The sequence below is a fragment of the Boleophthalmus pectinirostris genome, unplaced genomic scaffold, assembly GCF_026225935.1.
Source record: "Boleophthalmus pectinirostris isolate CB_2022bp ecotype Guang Dong unplaced genomic scaffold, ASM2622593v1 HiC_scaffold_4, whole genome shotgun sequence".
In the NCBI taxonomy this organism is placed as follows: Eukaryota; Metazoa; Chordata; class Actinopteri; order Gobiiformes; family Gobiidae; genus Boleophthalmus; species Boleophthalmus pectinirostris.
This window is the reverse complement of record NW_026571353.1, coordinates 21,263,565-21,283,270: the sequence shown is the minus strand read 5'-3', so window position 1 is coordinate 21,283,270 and position 19,706 is coordinate 21,263,565. Positions and strand designations below refer to the sequence as shown.

Genomic DNA, 19,706 nt, shown 5'->3' with positions numbered 1-19,706 from the left:
ATATTTTGTTATTGTAATTGTTTTGCTGTAAACTTTTTAATTTATCTCACTCCTAAATATTTACAAACAGCAGTCTTTCAAAACAGCTTGAGTCGCATGTTTGGAAATGTATGAGATATAATGAAAGTGAAAAAGTTGAGAAAGAGCAATTGCCAAGAACTGGAACAAAGGCCCTTTTGTTTGCCCCTATCCACCTGCCCCATGTTTAGCCTCTGTGTAGTGCAACAGCAAAGATAGAAACAACAAGATCTGAAATTCCTCCAAACCACCATTTTACATTTAATACCACCACAGCACATGGCAGTGTTCATTACACAATCATCATAAAATGTCAACACATACACTCAAACGTTAAACTGAATGACATGAACTCCCAAGAAAAGTACCACTTTATACACAGATATTCAGCTAAAAGTACTCTTTAGTGTAATATTCATCACAGTTACATACCCATAGTGGGACTGTCAAGTTTATTGCAACAGTTACTATATGAAAGCACAATTATATAACAAAGAGTCATACTTATACCAGTGTTGTGTCAATGTAATAGACAAAACAAATGAAAAAGGCACCTTTTATTTTATAAACTGTTATAACCCTGATTACGTATATCCATTATAATCTAAAACTAACTGAATAAACCTGCAACCTATTGTAAATAACAGTGATTCTATACCTCATAATGTGATGATCTATCTGCCATGGTCTTTCTAGGAATGTGCATAATATAAAGGCATCTCATTTGAACACACACCTAAATCTTTTTTTTTTTTTTCAAGTTGCTAGATGCTGGGCTATAACTGGAATTAGTTTTATAATCACAGTGATCTATATAAAATAATTTGTTTCACACACATTCAACAATAAGCACACAACTTGATAAAATATAATATATTTCTGTATAGCTAAAACTCTATAAGCACTATTTCATGGCAGGCATAGTGGTTGGCACAAAAAATACTTGTTGTAAATTATTACTGCTGCTGGTGGCAACATAAGACAGAACAGTAATCCTTAAAAAATAAATTATCTAAATAAAAGCTTTTATATGGAAGGTGCTACAGCGACTTACTGAATAGCTTTTGAGTTTAAGTATTTTTGGGGATTTCTCAGTAAGGGCTTTCATCAAAATATAATGGCTTATTCGATCCTCTCTGTAATTTCACAGTTAATTGCATAATTTTCTTCTGGCTATAATTCTGACAAAATAAATTATCTTTGAGTAATTACTGCACCATTGGATTACATTCATCCATCCAATCTCCACTTTTAATTACATATAATAATACAGTTAAACAGGAATGACTGCTGTGTTCAAGTATGTTTGTGGAAGGGAGCTGTGACCTTCCATTCATGTTAATACTAAAGACGGTTTAGCTGCTTCAAGTTTACTCAGATGTGCTCAGTCTGTCTTCCACACTGCGTTGAGAATCTTCACCACCTCCTCGTAGATGATGAAGACAATGGCCACATCCAAACAAACGCGGCCCAAACGTGGAATTGTGCCTTTATAAAACCTACAGAAAACAGAAAACAACATACATGAGCAAGTTATAGATTTGCACAGAGGTGGGTGGCGCATAGCCACGGCAAGTACTCGGGTAAAAGTACAATTAATGGAAAAATAGTATTACTTAAATTGAAGTACAGATTGCACCCTTTATTTCATTTTTGATAATATTTGGATTTGACATTTAAGATGGTAGGTTTAAAAATATGAAATTGTAAAGGAAAAAATTGTGATCTGTAAATCTTGTATGGATATACTCATTAAAAATATGTATTTTAAAAAAGTATGAGTAAGGATCTAATATCTGATTTATACATAAGTTAAAAGTTAAAATGTGAACATTTAATATATCAAATAGAGAATTAAAAGAGCTAAAGTGGTGAAAGAAACATTAAAATGAAATCATATTCAGCATAAAGCTTTTGACACTCAGTAACTCAAACCCCTCCCAAATGACCCAATTAAAACATTATTTGTGTAGTAAAAGTTAAACTTGAGTAAGACCCACCAATCTAAGTTATAATAAAATGTTAAGATTACTTACGCCAATGGTCCTTCATGCCTCATTATCTTAACAGCACAATCCAGGGTGCTCTTATATTTGTGTGCCTCTAGACCCTGTACAAAAGGAGAAACAGTGTTAGCTCAGAACATACACGTAGTAGTATATATACACATACTGTATATGTACATTACTTTATTTTTTACTTTATGATTAAAATATACCTGCATCCTTGTCTTGATAACATCTAATGGAGTGTTCCCAAAGACACTAGCGGCTCCTGCTATTGCTCCAAATGTACCAGTCACTAAGGGGTTAATGGGTTTGTTTGGGTTGTCACCTAATGATGAAAAATAAATCAAGAATCAAAAGTTAATTATTTAGTGATAATAACATACTGATATTGAAGGCGCAATATGTAACTTTTCTGGTGGGGAATCTGTCACATGCTTTTAGAGTGTTCTTCAGTATGGCAATAAACATCTTTCTTGCATTTTGGCCTTGTGGTGTCGCCTGCTTGTCTCCATGGAGATAGATCAGTTTGATGCCATACTGTGGAACATTATTCCACATGAAGAAATAACATCAAGGGGACAAGCAGGTGCCGGACCCTCCAGAAAAGTTACATAATGCCTCTAATTTCAATATTATAAAATAACAGCACAATTTCATTAAAACATTACCATAGAAATTAATATGGTATCAATAAATAATCACATTCCACAATTCCACAATATAAATTATTCATGATCAAAAATATTAAAATTGTGACAGACCTTTGTACCAGTTCTTTAGAAAAGTCATGACTGAGAAGCGAATAGCCTGATTGGACCCCTGTTTGAGGACAGTAGCAGTGAGGCCTTGGTATGTCCCCCTCAATCCTAAAAGATCAATATAAACGGGAATGAGTGTTTATCTACCGTAATTGCACAGACTACTTAAAGAACACTGCGTTACACCGCTACACCAGCAGAGTGCAGCAGCTGTACACATTTACCTTGTTCCTTGACAATCTGGCTAACTCCGTGGAAGAAACCCTTGTATTTGGGATTGGCTGATGTCTGGTCATGGATGAATTTTACCTTGAGAGAGAAATCAGGAACAGAAAACATAAAAGTCTATGCAAACAAACCTAATTATCAGAGCATAAACTTGTCCAAATTGTGTCCTACTTGGAGACAATCCAATCCAAGATAAAGTGGACTTGTTATGTCTTTGTCTTGGTATTATAAATCAGTCTTGCATGTTAAAATGTTTTGCTTGTCCTTGTATAATTCTTTTGTGTTTAAGTTGATAAATGTTGGCTTGTCAGCTGAGCTCCCTGCCAGAGTGAACAGTAGGCCTATTAAGAACCAATTAGTTTGATAAATCATTAAAAATGTAATCTAATAAAACAAAACATTTTTAAGTAGCCTTCTCAGCGTCATATACAGTTATTGAAGGATGACAAACCTTGACAGTCTCCATGGGACAGACCACTACCACTGCCTCCATCACACCAGCTCCCAGCCCACACAACAGGCCTTTGGTAGGGTCCAAACGGCCATTCTCATCTTTGGCATGATTACTGAGGAACTCAAATACCCCAAATCTGAGAAAATAAAGATTATTAACACAAGTTAGGAACTGATGGTGCACAGACATAGACAAAAATTTACTTTATAAACACTGCAATTTTCATTTTCATTGTGATAATCTACTTTTGTAGCCACAGCTGCCATGAGACGAAGAGAACGGTGTGGCTTGAACATGATTTGAACCAGCAGCTTTTTGATTAAAGGGTAATTACCTTCTCCTCCAAGCAATTATGACAATTAATGCTAAATACATGTTATACATTATGCAAAATATTATTTAAGAATGAGTTTCCTTGTAAGTACAGTACACCTTTTTATATAATTTTGCACTGACCCTAAAGCTACATTATTCCTTTAAAATGTTGGGTAAATTTTTTTTACTAATTATGCATAGATAAATAGGAGGAGGTGGAGTTTATATATCTTGCAATCAGAAAATGTTGTGTCCTTTACAGGAAAGGTTATTTATAGATGCAATTGAATTGTGGCTAGAGCCTGTAGTGAAGGGGTGGGGGAGGACACTTGGCTTGATGAATGCTTTGTTTTCTCTTCTGTCTCAGTCATTTTTATTCACCTGTTCCTGTCTCAGCTCCTGTCTATAATTCATCGGTTTCCTTTAAAGTTATTGTACATATCCTTCAACTCCATATTTAATTTGCTTTGAACACAAACTGCACTTGGTCCAAAACCAGCATTCAGAGCCCACAATGAAAAGCTATTATTTTGTGTACTATGATGACTTACTAAGCAAACAGCTTCAAGTAAAAGATTAACTCTAAAACAGCTTGTCTACAAATGCTTTTCATTAGCGTTGGAGGAAAATACGCTGATGCCAGTTGTGTTTCTTTGCCAAAGTAATTTCTCCTTTCACTGTCCAAATGTGTTCTTTATACTGGAATTTTGGTTGACTTCTAGGGTGAGGTTAAATTACGATATGGATATGGACACTAACATAGGGTCATAGGGTGGAAACCACTTTCACTTTTTGATATCTTTAGCAATTTTTATGTCCGCACTACAATTTTGTTGTTTATTTAGTGAAAGGAAATTTGTTTATTCAATACTCCTGACATATTAATTGTTTTCATGATTAAAATAGATTCATGTATTTCATGTAAATTTTTTAACAAGTTTTAGTTTAAGAAAGAAATGTTGTTGCTAAAATGTATTTAGTTTTTTAAAACAGCAGTATATCACAGAGTATCATTTGCAATATATCGACTATTGCATGTATTGCCATAACATGCTAATATCCATTATAGTATTGACTATCGTATCAAAGCGTGAGGTACCCTGTGATTCCCAGCCCAATTACAGACTAAGCTTTGGGGACATGAGCCAGGAAGAGGGGAACATGACAGAAAACGTAGAGTTAAAAAGATAAAAAGGTCGACCCTCTTAGCACAGCCTCCTCTGTGCTCCTCTGCGGGCAATCAGTTAATGGAAGGAGAGAGAATGGGAGGGGACACAGTCACACAGCAGAGGAGAATGGATCGAAAAATGGCCCCCACAAAATGGTCAGCAGAAACATGACAAGCTTTTGGACATATTTCAAAAAGAATCACCTCACTTGGTCATGAAGAGTGTCCTTCTTTGATTGTCCTGTCATTTCAATATAAAATTCAATAGGGAAAGTAATTAATTTCTAAAAGTAGCATCTTTTTAATCTCTTATTTGCAGTGTTATCATCATTCCTGCTATATTTATTCCTACTCTTATCTTTTTTAATCAAATAAACATTTTAAATATTACTCTTTCTGTTGTGTGCATTTCTGTTCTAATTGCATTCATTTAGCCGGTTTGTTTTATTGACCTAAGTGGCAGTTTCCTTGTAGGGATGTTGAGATTAATTGGTTAATATGAATCTATAAATGTGATTATTTACGCCATTTCAGTAGAATCTATCTATAGTGCAAATCTATCTGCTTATGTCACATTAACTTTTATTTTTCATTGAAAAAGTTTGATTTTATAAACCAAGACTTTTGCTGCTGTTTTTTTTTTTTTTTTCCTTCAGAGAAGAGGGGTTTCAGGACAGGGTCTGTCCTGGGACAGTTTTAAGTTTGCTTATTTCCTGTGAATGTTGGTCAATCTCTCTGTTATTAACAACTGACTGTTTCACTGTTTGATTTTCTAACCTTTCTTTGGTTAAATCAACAATTTTGTCAAGCTCTGCCAGACAGTTGAAATTTAATGGGCATCTTTTAGATAATGGGGATGATTCTTTTCACCAAACATTAAAATGTGTATTTCTTGACAGGACAATGAGGTTTTACATGCAAAATGCTCTAGGGCTGAAAATGACTAAAAGAAAGTTTTAGTTGGGCCTGACAAAATCTCTCAAAACTATTATTATGTATTTGACCCAAACTGTAATCACAAGACTACAACTGCACAGGAACTCAAACAAAAAATATGTTCATGTAAATACTAAGAAACAAAGTATTTACAGTATATATATAATATATAAGACAAGTTAAACTTGTAATTTATCATGAGATACATCTGCCTTTTTACAAATAAATTCCAAAAAATACCAAATCAGCTAATTCATTCACTCACTAACTTCTAATACACATTTTGGTCAACTAAGACTCCACTGACCCATTAATCGATTAAACAAGTCAAAGCTTACATCTCTACTCTGCACATTTATTTTATTTTGACCTAAGAGGCAGTTCTCCCACAGTTGACAGTTAAGTCATTTCTACAGTAAAATATTGTCCCCATCTCCACCAGAGTTCACAGTGGTCACTCTATTGAGACTCGGCGTCACTTTGAGTGGCATTTTAGCTCCGCCTGAATGAGCCTGTCTCACTATAGAACAGACAAGCTTGTACCCTCCAGCACCACACACACACACACACGCACAAGACACATACACACACATACAACACACACACACACACACAACACACACAACACAAAATAACACAACAACAGACTCATACAAAGACTGAAGAATAAAGGCTTTCTTATTGGTGCACTACCACATGCACCACCACGAGCACGCTCAAGAGAAATGCCACTTGAATGAAAAATAACATAATTATACCGGAGGCTACGCTGGCATTTAGGCAAAGCATTGTGGGTAATAGAGTTGAATAATTGGAGCTAGCAGTTCCAGGTACAGGATCATAATGGCATTGAGCTAAGAGCTGTCATTTGGTCACACTTACTGTAACACACACACGCCCACACTACACCAGTCTGAGTCTACTGAGACAATATAGGTTTTTCATTAGATTGTTGTTAAAAGAGATTATGCTTGGTATGTAAACACAATAAAGACTAAATGTGGGAGGTAAGCAGAAAACATTACAACAGATAATATTTGGCCCTCGCCACTAACAAAGTTAGTTTAAATTGATGTTTTATAGATATATGCAAAATTGTAAACTGAAGCATGTTGTCAATAAAAGTGTCAAAAAGCTGACGAGAAACAAAGAGGATCAAAATTGGCAGTGTAATCTTTCGAAAAAAAGTGTATAGTAACATTTGGGTTTAATTTTACAGTCCATACAGTCCACTTTTCTGTGTAATACACTTAAACTGAGACAATTCTAAGCACATTTTCACAGATTTTGGAGAAAGAAATATTGATATATTATTTTTCATCAACAGTGTTTTCCATTTTTGTTTAACTCAGACTATGGTGGCATAAATACTTTCTAGAAACGAATAATTTATTTTGTATATTTTGAATTTAATGTCACCTACTGCCCAGCCTTTATGAAAATTACTGCTTTTTATGTGAATGACAATATAAGGAGAATATAAGTACAATTTTGTTATGCCAGTGTTTAGTCCATGTTCTTTTTAGACTCTGGGGGAGAATTTTAAAATATGAGGGGGCAAGCATAGGCTATTCTGTTAATAAGAAGCACTGCATTACCATACCCTACTATACTTACTGTATTTTATGTTGATCCAAAGCAGATCATTTGGGGTCATTTAAGGTTGTTTACATGAAATTTGTTGAAAAAGATTCATTAGTACCTTCATATACGAGTAAACGATTGTTTCTCTAATGTATGCGTTAGTGATTGTTAGTGACAGAGTGTGACAAACCTGACTGCAGACTTGGGTATTGATCCATAGAGCAGTGAGCTGAGGCCTCTGTACAACCCTTTAACGCCATGACTCTGCACGGTCTGCTTTACACAGTCACCTCCACAAATCACAGCACAGCAAAAACAAATGAGTATTTTTATTCAGAAAATAAATTAAAGTGCACATAACAGGTTTTCATGCTTCTCTAATCAGTAGGCTACTTGGTTTAGTGGGATAGAACATGTGGTAGATATTTTTCATCAGTCAAGTGTTAGGAAAAAAGTTCAGAAGAAAACTACGAAAATACAGGAAGCAGTAGTGAGTTCAAATGGAATACCTCTATCTATGTCCTATGTCTTTATCTATGTCTACCTATGAAAATTCCATCCAAAATGCTTCATTTAACAAAATAAATACCATCGTCGTCATTTGTTTTTATGAGTCTAATCATAACCATTGTACAAATTAGACATGCGGTTGCTAGGTAACAGTCAAGGAATTACCTGTACGTATCTGCTCCCTGTGTCTAACCAGTAGCCAAAGTAAAATTATTTTTTAATGCTTTTTTTTATAAGTTCTTTCATATAATTTGATGTGAACTATGTTTTAGTGAGATGTGTATCCTAATTCATGCACTTTAAGTTTAAACCTCCAGTTGTAGCATTTCTTTCAAGTTTCCAGGAGCACTCAAGTACGGTTTTAGTGCACCTTAGTTAACGGAGCAGAGACGCAACAGCTGTCTCCGGTTCTCATTACTGCAGACTGAGATACGCACACTCCTGCACTTCCTCTTTGCATGTGTATTGATGGTGCTCGTGTGCACTGGTCTGTTTTATGTCATATAAACAAGAATAGTGACAGCCTGCCAGATTCCCTAATGTAGCTAGGGATGATGGGTAATTAGATAATGAGCTCCTTGGAGAAGCAGGGGATTGGAAAAAGAACAGACAGAGATATGGAGGACAGTACGTAAGTAAGTAAGTTTTTATTTATATAGCGCTTTCACAGACATATGTCACAAAGACGTTTTTTACAGATCATTATTCATTCATTCGGTGGTAGCAAGCCACAGCTGCCCTGGGGCAAACTGACAGAAGCACGGCTGCCAATTTGCATCATCGGCCCCTCTGACCACCACCATCACTCACGTACACATCACTTTCATACTAGGCAATGTGGGTAAAATGCCTTGCCTAAGGACACTATGACAGTATTTGCAACTGGCGGCCCACTGAGGCATCTGATTTTCCCAGCAGTGTCCCATCCAAGTACTAACCAGATCTGACAGGATCAGGCTTTGACAAGCTGGCACTCACCTATGCCCCTGTATTTGGGTGGGTTGGCTTTTTCATCGAGCTGTAACTGAGTCTTCACGTACTCTGTGGGGAAAGTAATGCAGATCTCTATGCCTCCTGCAATCCCACCTGTAAAACAACACATCGCCTGATCAGTAAAGGAAACAACAAACAACAGAAACATTTTAACAGTGTCATCATTGGGTAGAGTTCATTAAGTACATCCTGGTTTGTACTAATATGCACTTAGAGTATAGTAGAGTACTATAGAGTTGTCAAAATGTATACCCAGATACAGATCAATATTAAAACCACAACAAAAACTAGACTCATTGCAACAAGCATCGACACTGAACAATATCACATAAAATTTACTTTGACCTGTCCTGAACAGTTTTAGAATAATCTAAATACATTTCAAATGTTTAAGAAAGAACAACTGAGACTCTACATGCTTTTTACACCATGTGTGACAGCAAATGCAGCAGAAGACCTTCCAGAGGAAATACCTTGAGGACATTAACCATTTCATCATTAGCTGAAACAACAAAGTGGAGGGCCACAGAGGAGGGTCACTTTTGGCTCCTCCTGAAATTGCCCTGACACAGATCTGCTCACCCTACCTGCTATAAAGTATCTTTCTCTCTCTTATTTTGTGAATAAATTACATGTTATTGTCTATAAAAATATTCATTGTAGTATTAACATTTTTATCTAATCTTTATCAAAATCAAATATGAATTTCTATTGTGACAACTGTGGCTTCTGTTAGCTTAATTAAAAATCACACCAAAACCTGGGTTACCATTTGTCATGGGAGATCACATCACAGAGAGGCATTTGGTTTATACCTTTATGCCCCCTCCAAACAGTGTATGAGTGAAGCTCTTGTTCCCTCTTCTGCCAAAATTATAAAATTTGGTAGTAGTTTTTCTGAAATAGAACTTCACAGGTTCATCTCAGTACTTGTCTAAAGCTGTCTGATTTAAAGGCCTTTGAATAACAAGCAGGAGGAGGAGACATTACGTCATGGGTCATTTCAGTTGGTCCAAATGGCTCCAGCTCAATAAACACTAAGAGCTGCTGCTACTGAAAGAGGAACGTAATATGACAAAGAACTACATGAGAATAACTGTAGACATAGAGAAATGAATTATGCACAAATGTATTACTAGAAGATTACAGTCAGTCAAGTTATTGCTGATCAAACGAATAGTGTACATCAAATGTCCTGCAGAGGGAGGTCAGTGGGAGAAGCTAACATTAATTAAATTGTCTGCGTCACAAGGCCAGGACCCTCCATTAGCTCAATGAAACAGCACAGTGTCCAGGAATTCTCAATGCCAGGCAACTGTTTTATATTTACAATGAAGCTAAAATAGTATACTAGCTTTGAGAATATACAGGTCAATAAGTAAATATAAATCATGCATATTTATGTCAGTAGTTTAAGAAATGTAATGCTTCGTGCTGCAGTGATGTTCTCATGCTGGATAAGAGCCATTTCCTCCAAGCCTCATTTGTTAGACAGGCCTAAAAGCCTCTTTATCAGCAAGAGCCAATAATTTAATAAAGGAAATCAATAGAGCAAAATGGCTTTTACTTTGGAGCCAGTATAGGCCTATTTCCATTAAGGTGTTTTTCTATTATCTGGCACAAATATACTATATTGGCTTGTTTATCATTTACATTAAATTAGAAAATGCATTAATATGTGTGTATATTAATCAGGAAGAAAATTATTTATTTGACAATACTACACAATTTAATAAAAGATAAAATTTAATAAATGATAAAATTGCTACAAGACTACGAACCCATGATTTGACTTAGCTATACCACAATGACAGCAAAAATATTAATTTAACAAATCCAAAAATTGTAACTGAAAATGTTTAAACTGGATCGCACAATTTATTTATTATGTCAAAATCTGGTCTTGTCTCATTCTCTTGGGTCAAATCTCATCTTGTCTTGCTAATTACTATAAATATCAACTTATTATGGGGATCAATAGTTATCATATGTACTTTTCTTTGCCCTAGTGAGAACCTTTTGGTAATTTTTTTGCATTACAATAAGATTTGAACTGTAGAGGTATGAACTGATAATGAAAGTGATTAATTATGCAATTTATTTATTGCAGCTCATACATTTGAACAATTTAGAATTATTATTATTATTATTTTTTGGTTTTGGTCTGATTTTGTGTTATCGTGTGAGTCAGCTAAATTAGATTCAGTATTATCATTTATCGTCTATATTTACTTCAGTAATATATCACACTTCAAAATGTTTTTATCGTGACAGGCCTAACCCTACTAGCCTGATTCATCAGCCGGTTTCACTTCATGGAAACTGTCTGACCTCGCAGCATTAGAATTCGTTCGCTCGATGGTAGGCGGGTACTTTTTTTATTTAACTAATTGCTGCTAATTAGTTATGACGTATGTAATGCGCCGCTAACGGGGCAAACTGGTATTAAGCTTTTCCCAAATCCTGTAGGAAGAAGAGCAATAACGTCTTTCCCCTTGATAAAATTCACCAAACATTCTCTTTGTCCCGGCTTTAAATCCTCGATCTCAGGAATTGTTGCCAACACAGACTGTATGGCTTTGTCTACATCCATCTCGACCGCTTTGTTTACTGTTTTGCTGTACCACAAAAGGGACCCAGGCAGGCGCTTGAGTTTGACGTCATGGCTTCACAGCTCTTCACTGATTGGCAGGTGCGTGGTCTACAGCTTCCAGGGTTCTTGCAAACCATCTAATGTATTCCGATTCCTAACTTAGTTGCTGGAAATGAAATTGAGAAGGCACTAGGTGGCATCAACCTGGCTATAGCCCAAGCAGATTTGAGACAAACACTAAAATAACCCCTACTGTTGTCAACTGATTATTTGTTAGTATGAATTTGACTATACAATCCATTCAATGAGCCACAACATTAGTGACCACATCCTATACTGTAGTGTACCACACATGTGCTCTCCTTCCTCTATAACACATGCAGAGCTGATCACCAACATAAATCAAGACTGATCTATAGTGCTCCAGACCATTACCGCCAGCACCAGCAGCGTCAGTGGGTTAGTGCGTTTTGGTGAAGAAACTCCTCGCGCCTCTCATTTGTTACAGACTGTAGTATAAACCCAGGCAGCAGGACCACAAACACCTGATCAATCCTCGTCTAAGGCCGACCCATGCTGCTTGTTTGTCTTCTGCTCCATTTTGCAGTCTCCTCCTCGGCAACACGCCCTCTTAAAAATGACATTGTAAATGAATTGGGAAAACCTGCCAAACATGGCTTCAGACTGGAAAGACCATTAATCTTTATCTTCATAGTCTGGTCCTATCTCCCTTTCCTAATTTTTCTCACTGTCCCTATTGCTCGTAGCTGCCAGCTTCTCTTTGCCACTGTCATAAAATCAATCCTTCCAAATGCATACTTGGCACTTCCAATCACAGGAGGAGGGACACAAATGGTATTGCCCAGGTATTTGGAGTGAAGGAAATCTGTTTTCTTTTATGAGCTTTTCAGGTGAGGTATTTTACAGTTTTCACCAATGTTATATTTTATACACATACACAGTGTGAAGAAACGCATTGAACACAACAATACACGGTGTGAAGAAAACAACACAACAAGCAGGAAGGCCTAAAACTGGCTATGAAAACTGCAATTTGACGTGTTTTAATAAGCAGACGTATCTAAATTCTAACACTTATTTTAACTGAATAACAGATTAGATTTGAACCAACTCCTAAGTTTTAAATACATTTTAAAAACCCAATTGTGTAAACTGCAATTTTAACTGGATGTGTTTGAAGCATAGACTATATATATAAATGGACATATCTAAGATCACAGCTATGATTTGGAGTTGGATGTTGTTTTTGTTGAGCATATCTGAAATGTATAAGCACAGTATAACTTAATATTGTGTACAGTACAGACTATTGGGCAAGCAACATATTGGATGCTGACTTTGCTGTGTAACTTCTGGTGGAAGGTCTGGCCACCTGCTTGTCCCTTTTCCTGAAATGTTCTGCAGAATGGCATTTGAACTAGCAATAAACCTAAACACAGAATAAATGCAAGATAAAAGAGTTTAATGCCATTCCCTGAAACATTCCAAGCAAAACAATAACAGCCCCTACTAGAAAAGCTACATACTGGGAATTAGAGGCACTGGACTAAAATTAAATTAAGACTTAACTGAGAGACAGGACCTTTTCTGTCAAGCTAAGGATGTGCTCGTCTGCTGTAACTGAGCTAAAGTGTGGTATGCCTCAAGGAAGCACACTGGGACCTGTTCTTTTTAGCCTGTATATGCTTCCCCTATATTTAACAAACACAACATTGATTTTCATGTTGATGATGTACTGAGAGAGATGTCCATGAATGGTTGCTAAATAATCTCAGTTTTAACAAAAATAAAATTTAAATGAATGTTTTTGGGCAATCTAATCTTTTAAATGTTTTTGCTAGGGTTTGTTAACTCCTACGTTAATACATATTCTCTGCATAATAAGTATTGGAACCTGTTTCAAATAGATTTAGATTTCTCAAGACTTGAACTCTTCTCGTGTCAGGTTGTAGCTGCTTGAACCATGGACGGGGACCAGGGGGAACACAGCTGTGAGGGAGTGACACTTAGATCTAATGAGCCCCCTACACATCTGCTCCTCACTCACTCTCACACTAATGAATACACACTATTGTATAATATATAATAATCTAATACAGATGTTTATGAAGACCAATATCTTAACCACACACACATTAACAAAAACCACCATAGTCATGAATGTACTGCCAATTCTGTATGTATCTAAGACGGCTCACATCAAACTAGGGCCTGGCGATACGACAAAAATTGTAATAATAATAATATAATAATAATAATAACAAAAAAAATTGCTGTCAATATACAGTTCTGGAACTTAAAGTTCAAAATGCACTCTTGTGAGCTTTAAGCCATGTTATAATGTAGTTACCTCCTGTTTTATTTACACATGTTTGATTAACCTTTATTATTAGTAGTCTGTCTACATCGAAAGCTCAAAATGCTCTGCTCCACCTTATGATGTCATGTAGTGGTAGTTTTCAGAATGTTTTCTGTTCGAAAGTAGAACTCCTAAATATGCAGGGTTTGTGTGTTAAATATGAATGAATGAAACAAAACACAACTCCAGGTATGGCTGTGATGAGGAAACAACATTATGTTACTCACAAAACAAGCAATGAGCAGGCAAGCAGTTCATTATAATATGAGCCCTGTGTTTTGGTTTTTTGTTTTTTTTTTATGTGTGTGTATGTGTTTCTGTAAAAGCCCTTCTAGGGATGGACATTGAGAATTAGCCTTGGCTATAAATGTTGTAGTATAAACATCTAATGTACATATTTGTCCCTATCAAATAAATAAATAAATAAACTACATGTTTTCACTGACTGAGGACTGGCTGTGGACATAATTACTGAATCTGAATTTAAATTAAAATTTGAATAATTTCACAGCCCTATATCGAATTATTAGACTATTGCGTTGGGACAATAACATCTATAACATGAGAGTTAAATAAGAAACATCATTAATGCATCCATAATTTGACTGATAAATAATTTTCTTTATGCAAAAGATAAAAGGAATAATTAATGTACACCATTCATCCTTTGGACTTCCCCTGTCCTCGACAACACTCTAATTAACAGGATCTTAATTACAAGTTTATGAATTTTACATGGGAACTGGAAAAAGCCTACAGCATAGACATTTGTGTGAACAGGTTTGTTAGTGTTGACAAATAGTAGTTTCACCAGGACTGAACCCACAGACTAAATTCTGGATGTTGCAACTTAGAGACAATTACGGAGCAAGTGGCAACTATGGGTGTGAGATGAGGTGTGATATGCAAATCAAATACGTAAGGATTTGCAATGAATACACCATTAATGTTTTCTTTTGGTTTATACCTAAAAGTTATTCTTTTACATTAAAAGTGATCTATGTAACATTTCTAGTGGAGGGTATGCCACCTTAGCCTGATTCATCAGCCGGTTTAACTTCTTAGAAACCTTTTAACCGCAGTGTTAGAATTCATTCGCTCAACAGTAGGCAGGTACTTTTTTCATTTAACCAATCGGGTGTGACGTATGTTATCGCTAAAGGGGCTAACTGGTATATTACGCTTCTTTCCTCGTGATAAAATTCACTTGAACATTCTCTTTGTTCCGGCTTTAAATCCTCAATCTTGGGAATCATTGCCAACACAGAATGAATGGCTCTTCGCTGAGTGACTGGTGCCTGAACTTGCAATTCCAGGGTTTTTGCGAACCATCTAGTGTATTCTGATTCCTGACCTAGTCGCTGGAAAGAAATTTAATTGAGTTGAGGCACTAGGTGGCGCCAGCCTGGCTAATGCTCCCTGATTGTCTCCATGGAAATATTATTGCTTTGCCTAGAATGTTCCTCAGTACAGATTAAACCTATCACAAGGAAGACAAGCAGGTAACAACACTACACTACATTACAATTCAGATCTGTGGAGATTTGTCCCTATTCACAGAAAGAATTATGGTATTTTTGAGAAATACAAACACTCGTAATGAATAAATGTGAGTTTAACATCATACCAATAAAAATTCAAGGCAAAGAAATAACATCTCCATGGAGACAAGTAGGTAGCGAACCAGAAAAGTTGAGCAATGCACCTTTAAGAAGAACTAATCTTTTCTGATTAGAGGTTCAAACATTGCTTTATTATGATACTACTTGAATGATTTCAAATGATGCCTGAATAGATGGAGAAAAGGCTGCTGGTCTGGTTTGTACAAAAGAGAGGGAGAAAGAGAGAGAGAGGGAGAGAGAGAGATTGAGAGAGAGGGGAGTGGTGTGATTTATGATGTGGTCTGGTCGTCTGAGAGCCTGCCCCCAGGAGCACAGAGGAGTGGGCTGTGTGAGCAGTGAAAGACCCTCTAAGAGTACACAGCAACTTAAATCAGATTAAAACATTTACAACTCTTAAGGTCCTATATTGCACAAAATTGGCTCCTGCTAACTTTATATCATGTTATAATGCTGTTACCTCCTCAAAAACATACCTGGAGTTGTGTTCTCTTTCATTCACACATGTTTGAGTAATCTTTATTATTAGTCTGTCTACATCTCCAAAGCTCCAAATGCTCTGTTCTACCTTGTAATGTCATGAAGCGGTAGTTTTCAAGTTAACAACTACACTTCACCTGGTTCAGTACAGATTGACAATTCCAGAAATTGTAGCAAACTTTGCAGCACTGAGAATTCTAATTTGCAGAAATATGCAAATCAAAACACAGTTGGAAATGGTCTTAGCACCTAGAAGTATTATTTTTTATGAGAAAACACATGCCATCAATAACACACCAACTGAACTGTTTAAAAAAAGATATTGCAAAGATATTAAATCAGGTGTGTAGTTCATTCAGGTTTGTGCCCTCAGGTCGCTTTGAGCATGACACAGTTTAGACTCCAGAGCAAGAAAGAGAGACAGAGAGAGAGAGACCAGTGGAAGACCATACAGCACTCAAAACTCCTCTCTTACCACGACCTTCTACTTCTGCTTTGTCTACCTCTTGCCTCAGTGCAATACAGGTCAGTTAGCAACACATATATACAAGATCAGTTATAGCAGTAAATTACCACTACATATCCTGTAATTAGAGAGGGAAAGGACAGGGAGGGATGCAATAAAATACTTTGAACAATTTACATTTTAAATTGAGGTTTTCTGCTTGGATCTTGACTGTGATGATATGAATGGATTATAAAACAACACAACCAGATCAGAATTCATCTGTGTGGACAGTAAGTGTAAAACTTAAGGATGCACCATATAACTTTTCTGGAGGAGGATCCACCATTTGCTTGCTGTCCTAGAATGTTTCACAGTATGGTATTAAACTTGTCTATCTCCAAAGAGACAAGCAGGTGACGCCACTAAACAAGGTACAGATCTGTCACAGTAAGAATGCATGTACTGAATGAATGCATTTCTTTTGCAATAAAACACAATCTTCTGTGTTCTTTTCTCAAACAGAAAACACTCTGTTCCACGTTCTGATGTCATGTTGTAATACAGGAAGTGCTCTAGTGTGTTTTTAAACTCCATACACCTTCATTAGAATCACCTGGATAATTTCACCCGAATTGCCAATCTCTACTAAACAAAAGTTAAAAGGTAGCTGTTAATTTGAAAACTAGGGCTGGGTATCACTACGATACGATACATACTTCGATACAGTGCACTTTTGAGTCGATATGATATATATTTCAAATCAGTTCAATAGGGTTCAAATAAAAAAGGGCTAAATCAAGGCTGTGATACTTAAAGTCTTTGCTGAACCACTTCCTGTGCAAAGTGAATATGAAACACAACTATTTTAATTATCACTGAATATTTCAAATGTACTGCATAAACTACTTTCCTTCCTCTAAACAAGCAGCAAAACTGTGGCACCATACAAAAATAATTTAGTAAAATTTGCATTACCAAACAATACTCTTGGCAATATATCAATACAGCAGCCCATGATATCGATACTGTATCATTACATTAAACGATATGATATATCAATATTTTGATATTTTTGAACACACTTCTTTTGAAAACTACAGCTTCATGACATCATAAGAACAACATCAACAGTGTGTTGAACAGTAGAGCATATGAGGAGCTACAGTAAGCCATTAAGACTTTTGATGTATGTTGTGAGAGATGGCTCCATGACATCATCAGTGTCTGAGTCCACCTTGATGAGTGTGACCATAGATTGTAGGAATCCAGCATAACATTATGACCACCAGCCTAATATTGCAGCATATGTTTTATAATAGCTTGTCAACACTCATCCCCAAGAGCAAACACGCCTTGATACCTTGATACACACTGGATTCTGACACCTAATCAAGTGCCGTTATTACCAGCATTGACGTCTTATAGTTGCTGGATCAGTTGACTCACCCATCACTCCCCCATATTCACCAATGTTCTCTGTTAATAAAGTTAAAAAGATTCATCATCTACAAGTTAAGCTTTTCTTGTATTAGTAAAATTACATCCAAAATAATTGTGGTAATTTTCCATAATTGAGCAGGCCAACTGTTTCCCACTTCACCTGTCACTGTCGCAATGCCAATAATATATTACTGTCCTGCTATTTAAAACAAATGCTTTTTAAGAACTCTGTACTATGTAGCAGCAAGGCCAGAGCAGCAGAGTAAGAAACATGATGTGATATTGTTGCCAAACTGGACAGACAGGCCGCAGCACCAATCAAAAACACAGGACAAACTGAGCTGTGCAACATGGGGCAAAACCAGTCAATCAGGCGCAGGAATGAAAGGGAAGACTATCTGTAACAACCACATTTCAGTTGCCGCATCTGTTAATAAGAAGTAGACAGTATTGTTATAACAGGCCTGTATTGTTATAACAGGCGGGGACATTATATCGGGGGATAAAGGGTACTTGTTTGCAGGGTTCTTTGCAAAAAAAAAAAAAAAAAAATGGTTCTCTAAAAATCAGCAAAATCATGTAGATTTAACACAGATGTCACACAGTGTGGGACTACCAACATAGTTTGCACTGAGAGTCCAGAATTTCCTGCTACACCCCTCGATGACAAGAGTAACTTAATATTCACTGTTTATTTTCAGATTTCAATCAAACAGAATTTATATGGAACAATGAAATATTTAGTGTGAAAGTGTTGCCAAAACACATAGGAGCAGAAATCAGTGCTGCCAGCTGCCAGCGTGAGCCTTTTACACAGGAGCTGCACCAGGAGACGTGCACCATAATCACTAGACCACATGAAGTGTCCTGATCCACAGACAGACAGGAGGGGCTCTCCAGACTGTGCTACAGTCAAAGCAGCGGCTAAAACCACACTGACAGTGTAATCTGGCTCCAAAGTCAATAAAAGGCATAGGCATTATGTTATTCAGTTCTTTTTGTTGTTATGACTAAGCTATTATTGTTTGTACTGTTTAATCCTGTTCCACTGAATGGATCAATAAACCAACCAGCAGCTAATTCATCAGTAATTCTATAAGATGTGGATATACTCTATATCTGTCATAGGATGACTGGGCTGTTAAGTGTGAGGCTTCACATAAAATGAACATGATTTTGTGCCAAAACCTCAAATTTGATTTTAGTTTAAAGTCCCAAACTGTTAAAAATTATTATTCGTAGTTAAAACAAAAAGTTACATTAAGTTCTTTAAGAACATAGTGAACTCACCAGCTAGAATCGCCTTGCCCGGGTGCGTCAACTTGGCTTTCCCCGCAGGAGCAGCCGCTGCCAGGCAGCGCGGTCTGTGGAAGGGACTCATGAAAGCTCGTCCTTCTTTGTCCATCTTTGAAGAAAAACTCAAACTATTTGCTTTTTCCTACTTGATATGAATGTTATCAAAGTTTCCTGGTGAGAGGAGAGCGCAACACACGCGCGCTGTGGTTGCGCTCCGCTGGATGCGTTGATCTCACACACTGGGCATATCCTGGTCCTGTTGTTGACAGTGGGCGGACTCTCGCAAGAGACGAGGAAGTTGGGCTCCTCGATGTCTAATATTTCTTATGTGTCTCTATAACAACGCTGTATCACGACACTTGTGCGTAAAAGCAAAGCGGAAACGTGACTTGGGTAAGAAATGAATTGTCAGTCCCGTCTGGAAGTCCGTTCGCTTTAAGCGGGTAAACTCAAACCAGAAACGCTGCTGTTTGCGAA

General features: G+C 36.6%; 2 protein-coding genes across 2 annotated transcripts in view; both read right to left on the bottom strand.

The window, feature by feature from the left end:
- Positions 1-454, bottom strand: part of LOC110156446 (phosphatidylinositol 4-kinase, catalytic, alpha b) — an 11,476-nt gene extending 11,022 nt beyond the window's left edge. The window contains exon 1 of the mRNA XM_055161932.1: positions 451-454. Coding sequence (XP_055017907.1) covers positions 451-454 — 4 coding nt within the window. The remainder of the gene's footprint in view (positions 1-450) is intronic.
- si:dkey-178e17.1 (tricarboxylate transport protein B, mitochondrial) lies at positions 251-19,706 on the bottom strand. Its single transcript, XM_020929992.2, has 9 exons — positions 19,224-19,706; positions 8,959-9,066; positions 7,661-7,760; positions 3,465-3,603; positions 3,010-3,094; positions 2,789-2,893; positions 2,237-2,352; positions 2,055-2,128; positions 251-1,517 (listed from the first exon to the last, which is right to left on the bottom strand). The coding sequence occupies exons 1-9, from the start codon at positions 19,336-19,338 to the stop codon at positions 1,403-1,405; spliced, it is 957 nt and encodes a 318-aa protein (XP_020785651.1). The 5' UTR covers positions 19,339-19,706; the 3' UTR covers positions 251-1,402.

Coding starts and splice junctions, on each gene's coding strand:
- si:dkey-178e17.1 (XM_020929992.2), bottom strand. CDS start 19,338: ATGGACAAAGAAGGACGAGCTTTCATGAGTCCCTTCCACAGACCGCGC. Junction 9,067..19,223: donor GGGCAAGGCGATTCTAGCTG/GTGAGTTCACTA, acceptor GTTGTTTTACAG/GTGGGATTGCAGGAGGCATA. Junction 1,518..2,054: donor AGGCATGAAGGACCATTGGC/GTAAGTAATCTT, acceptor TGTTTTCTGTAG/GTTTTATAAAGGCACAATTC.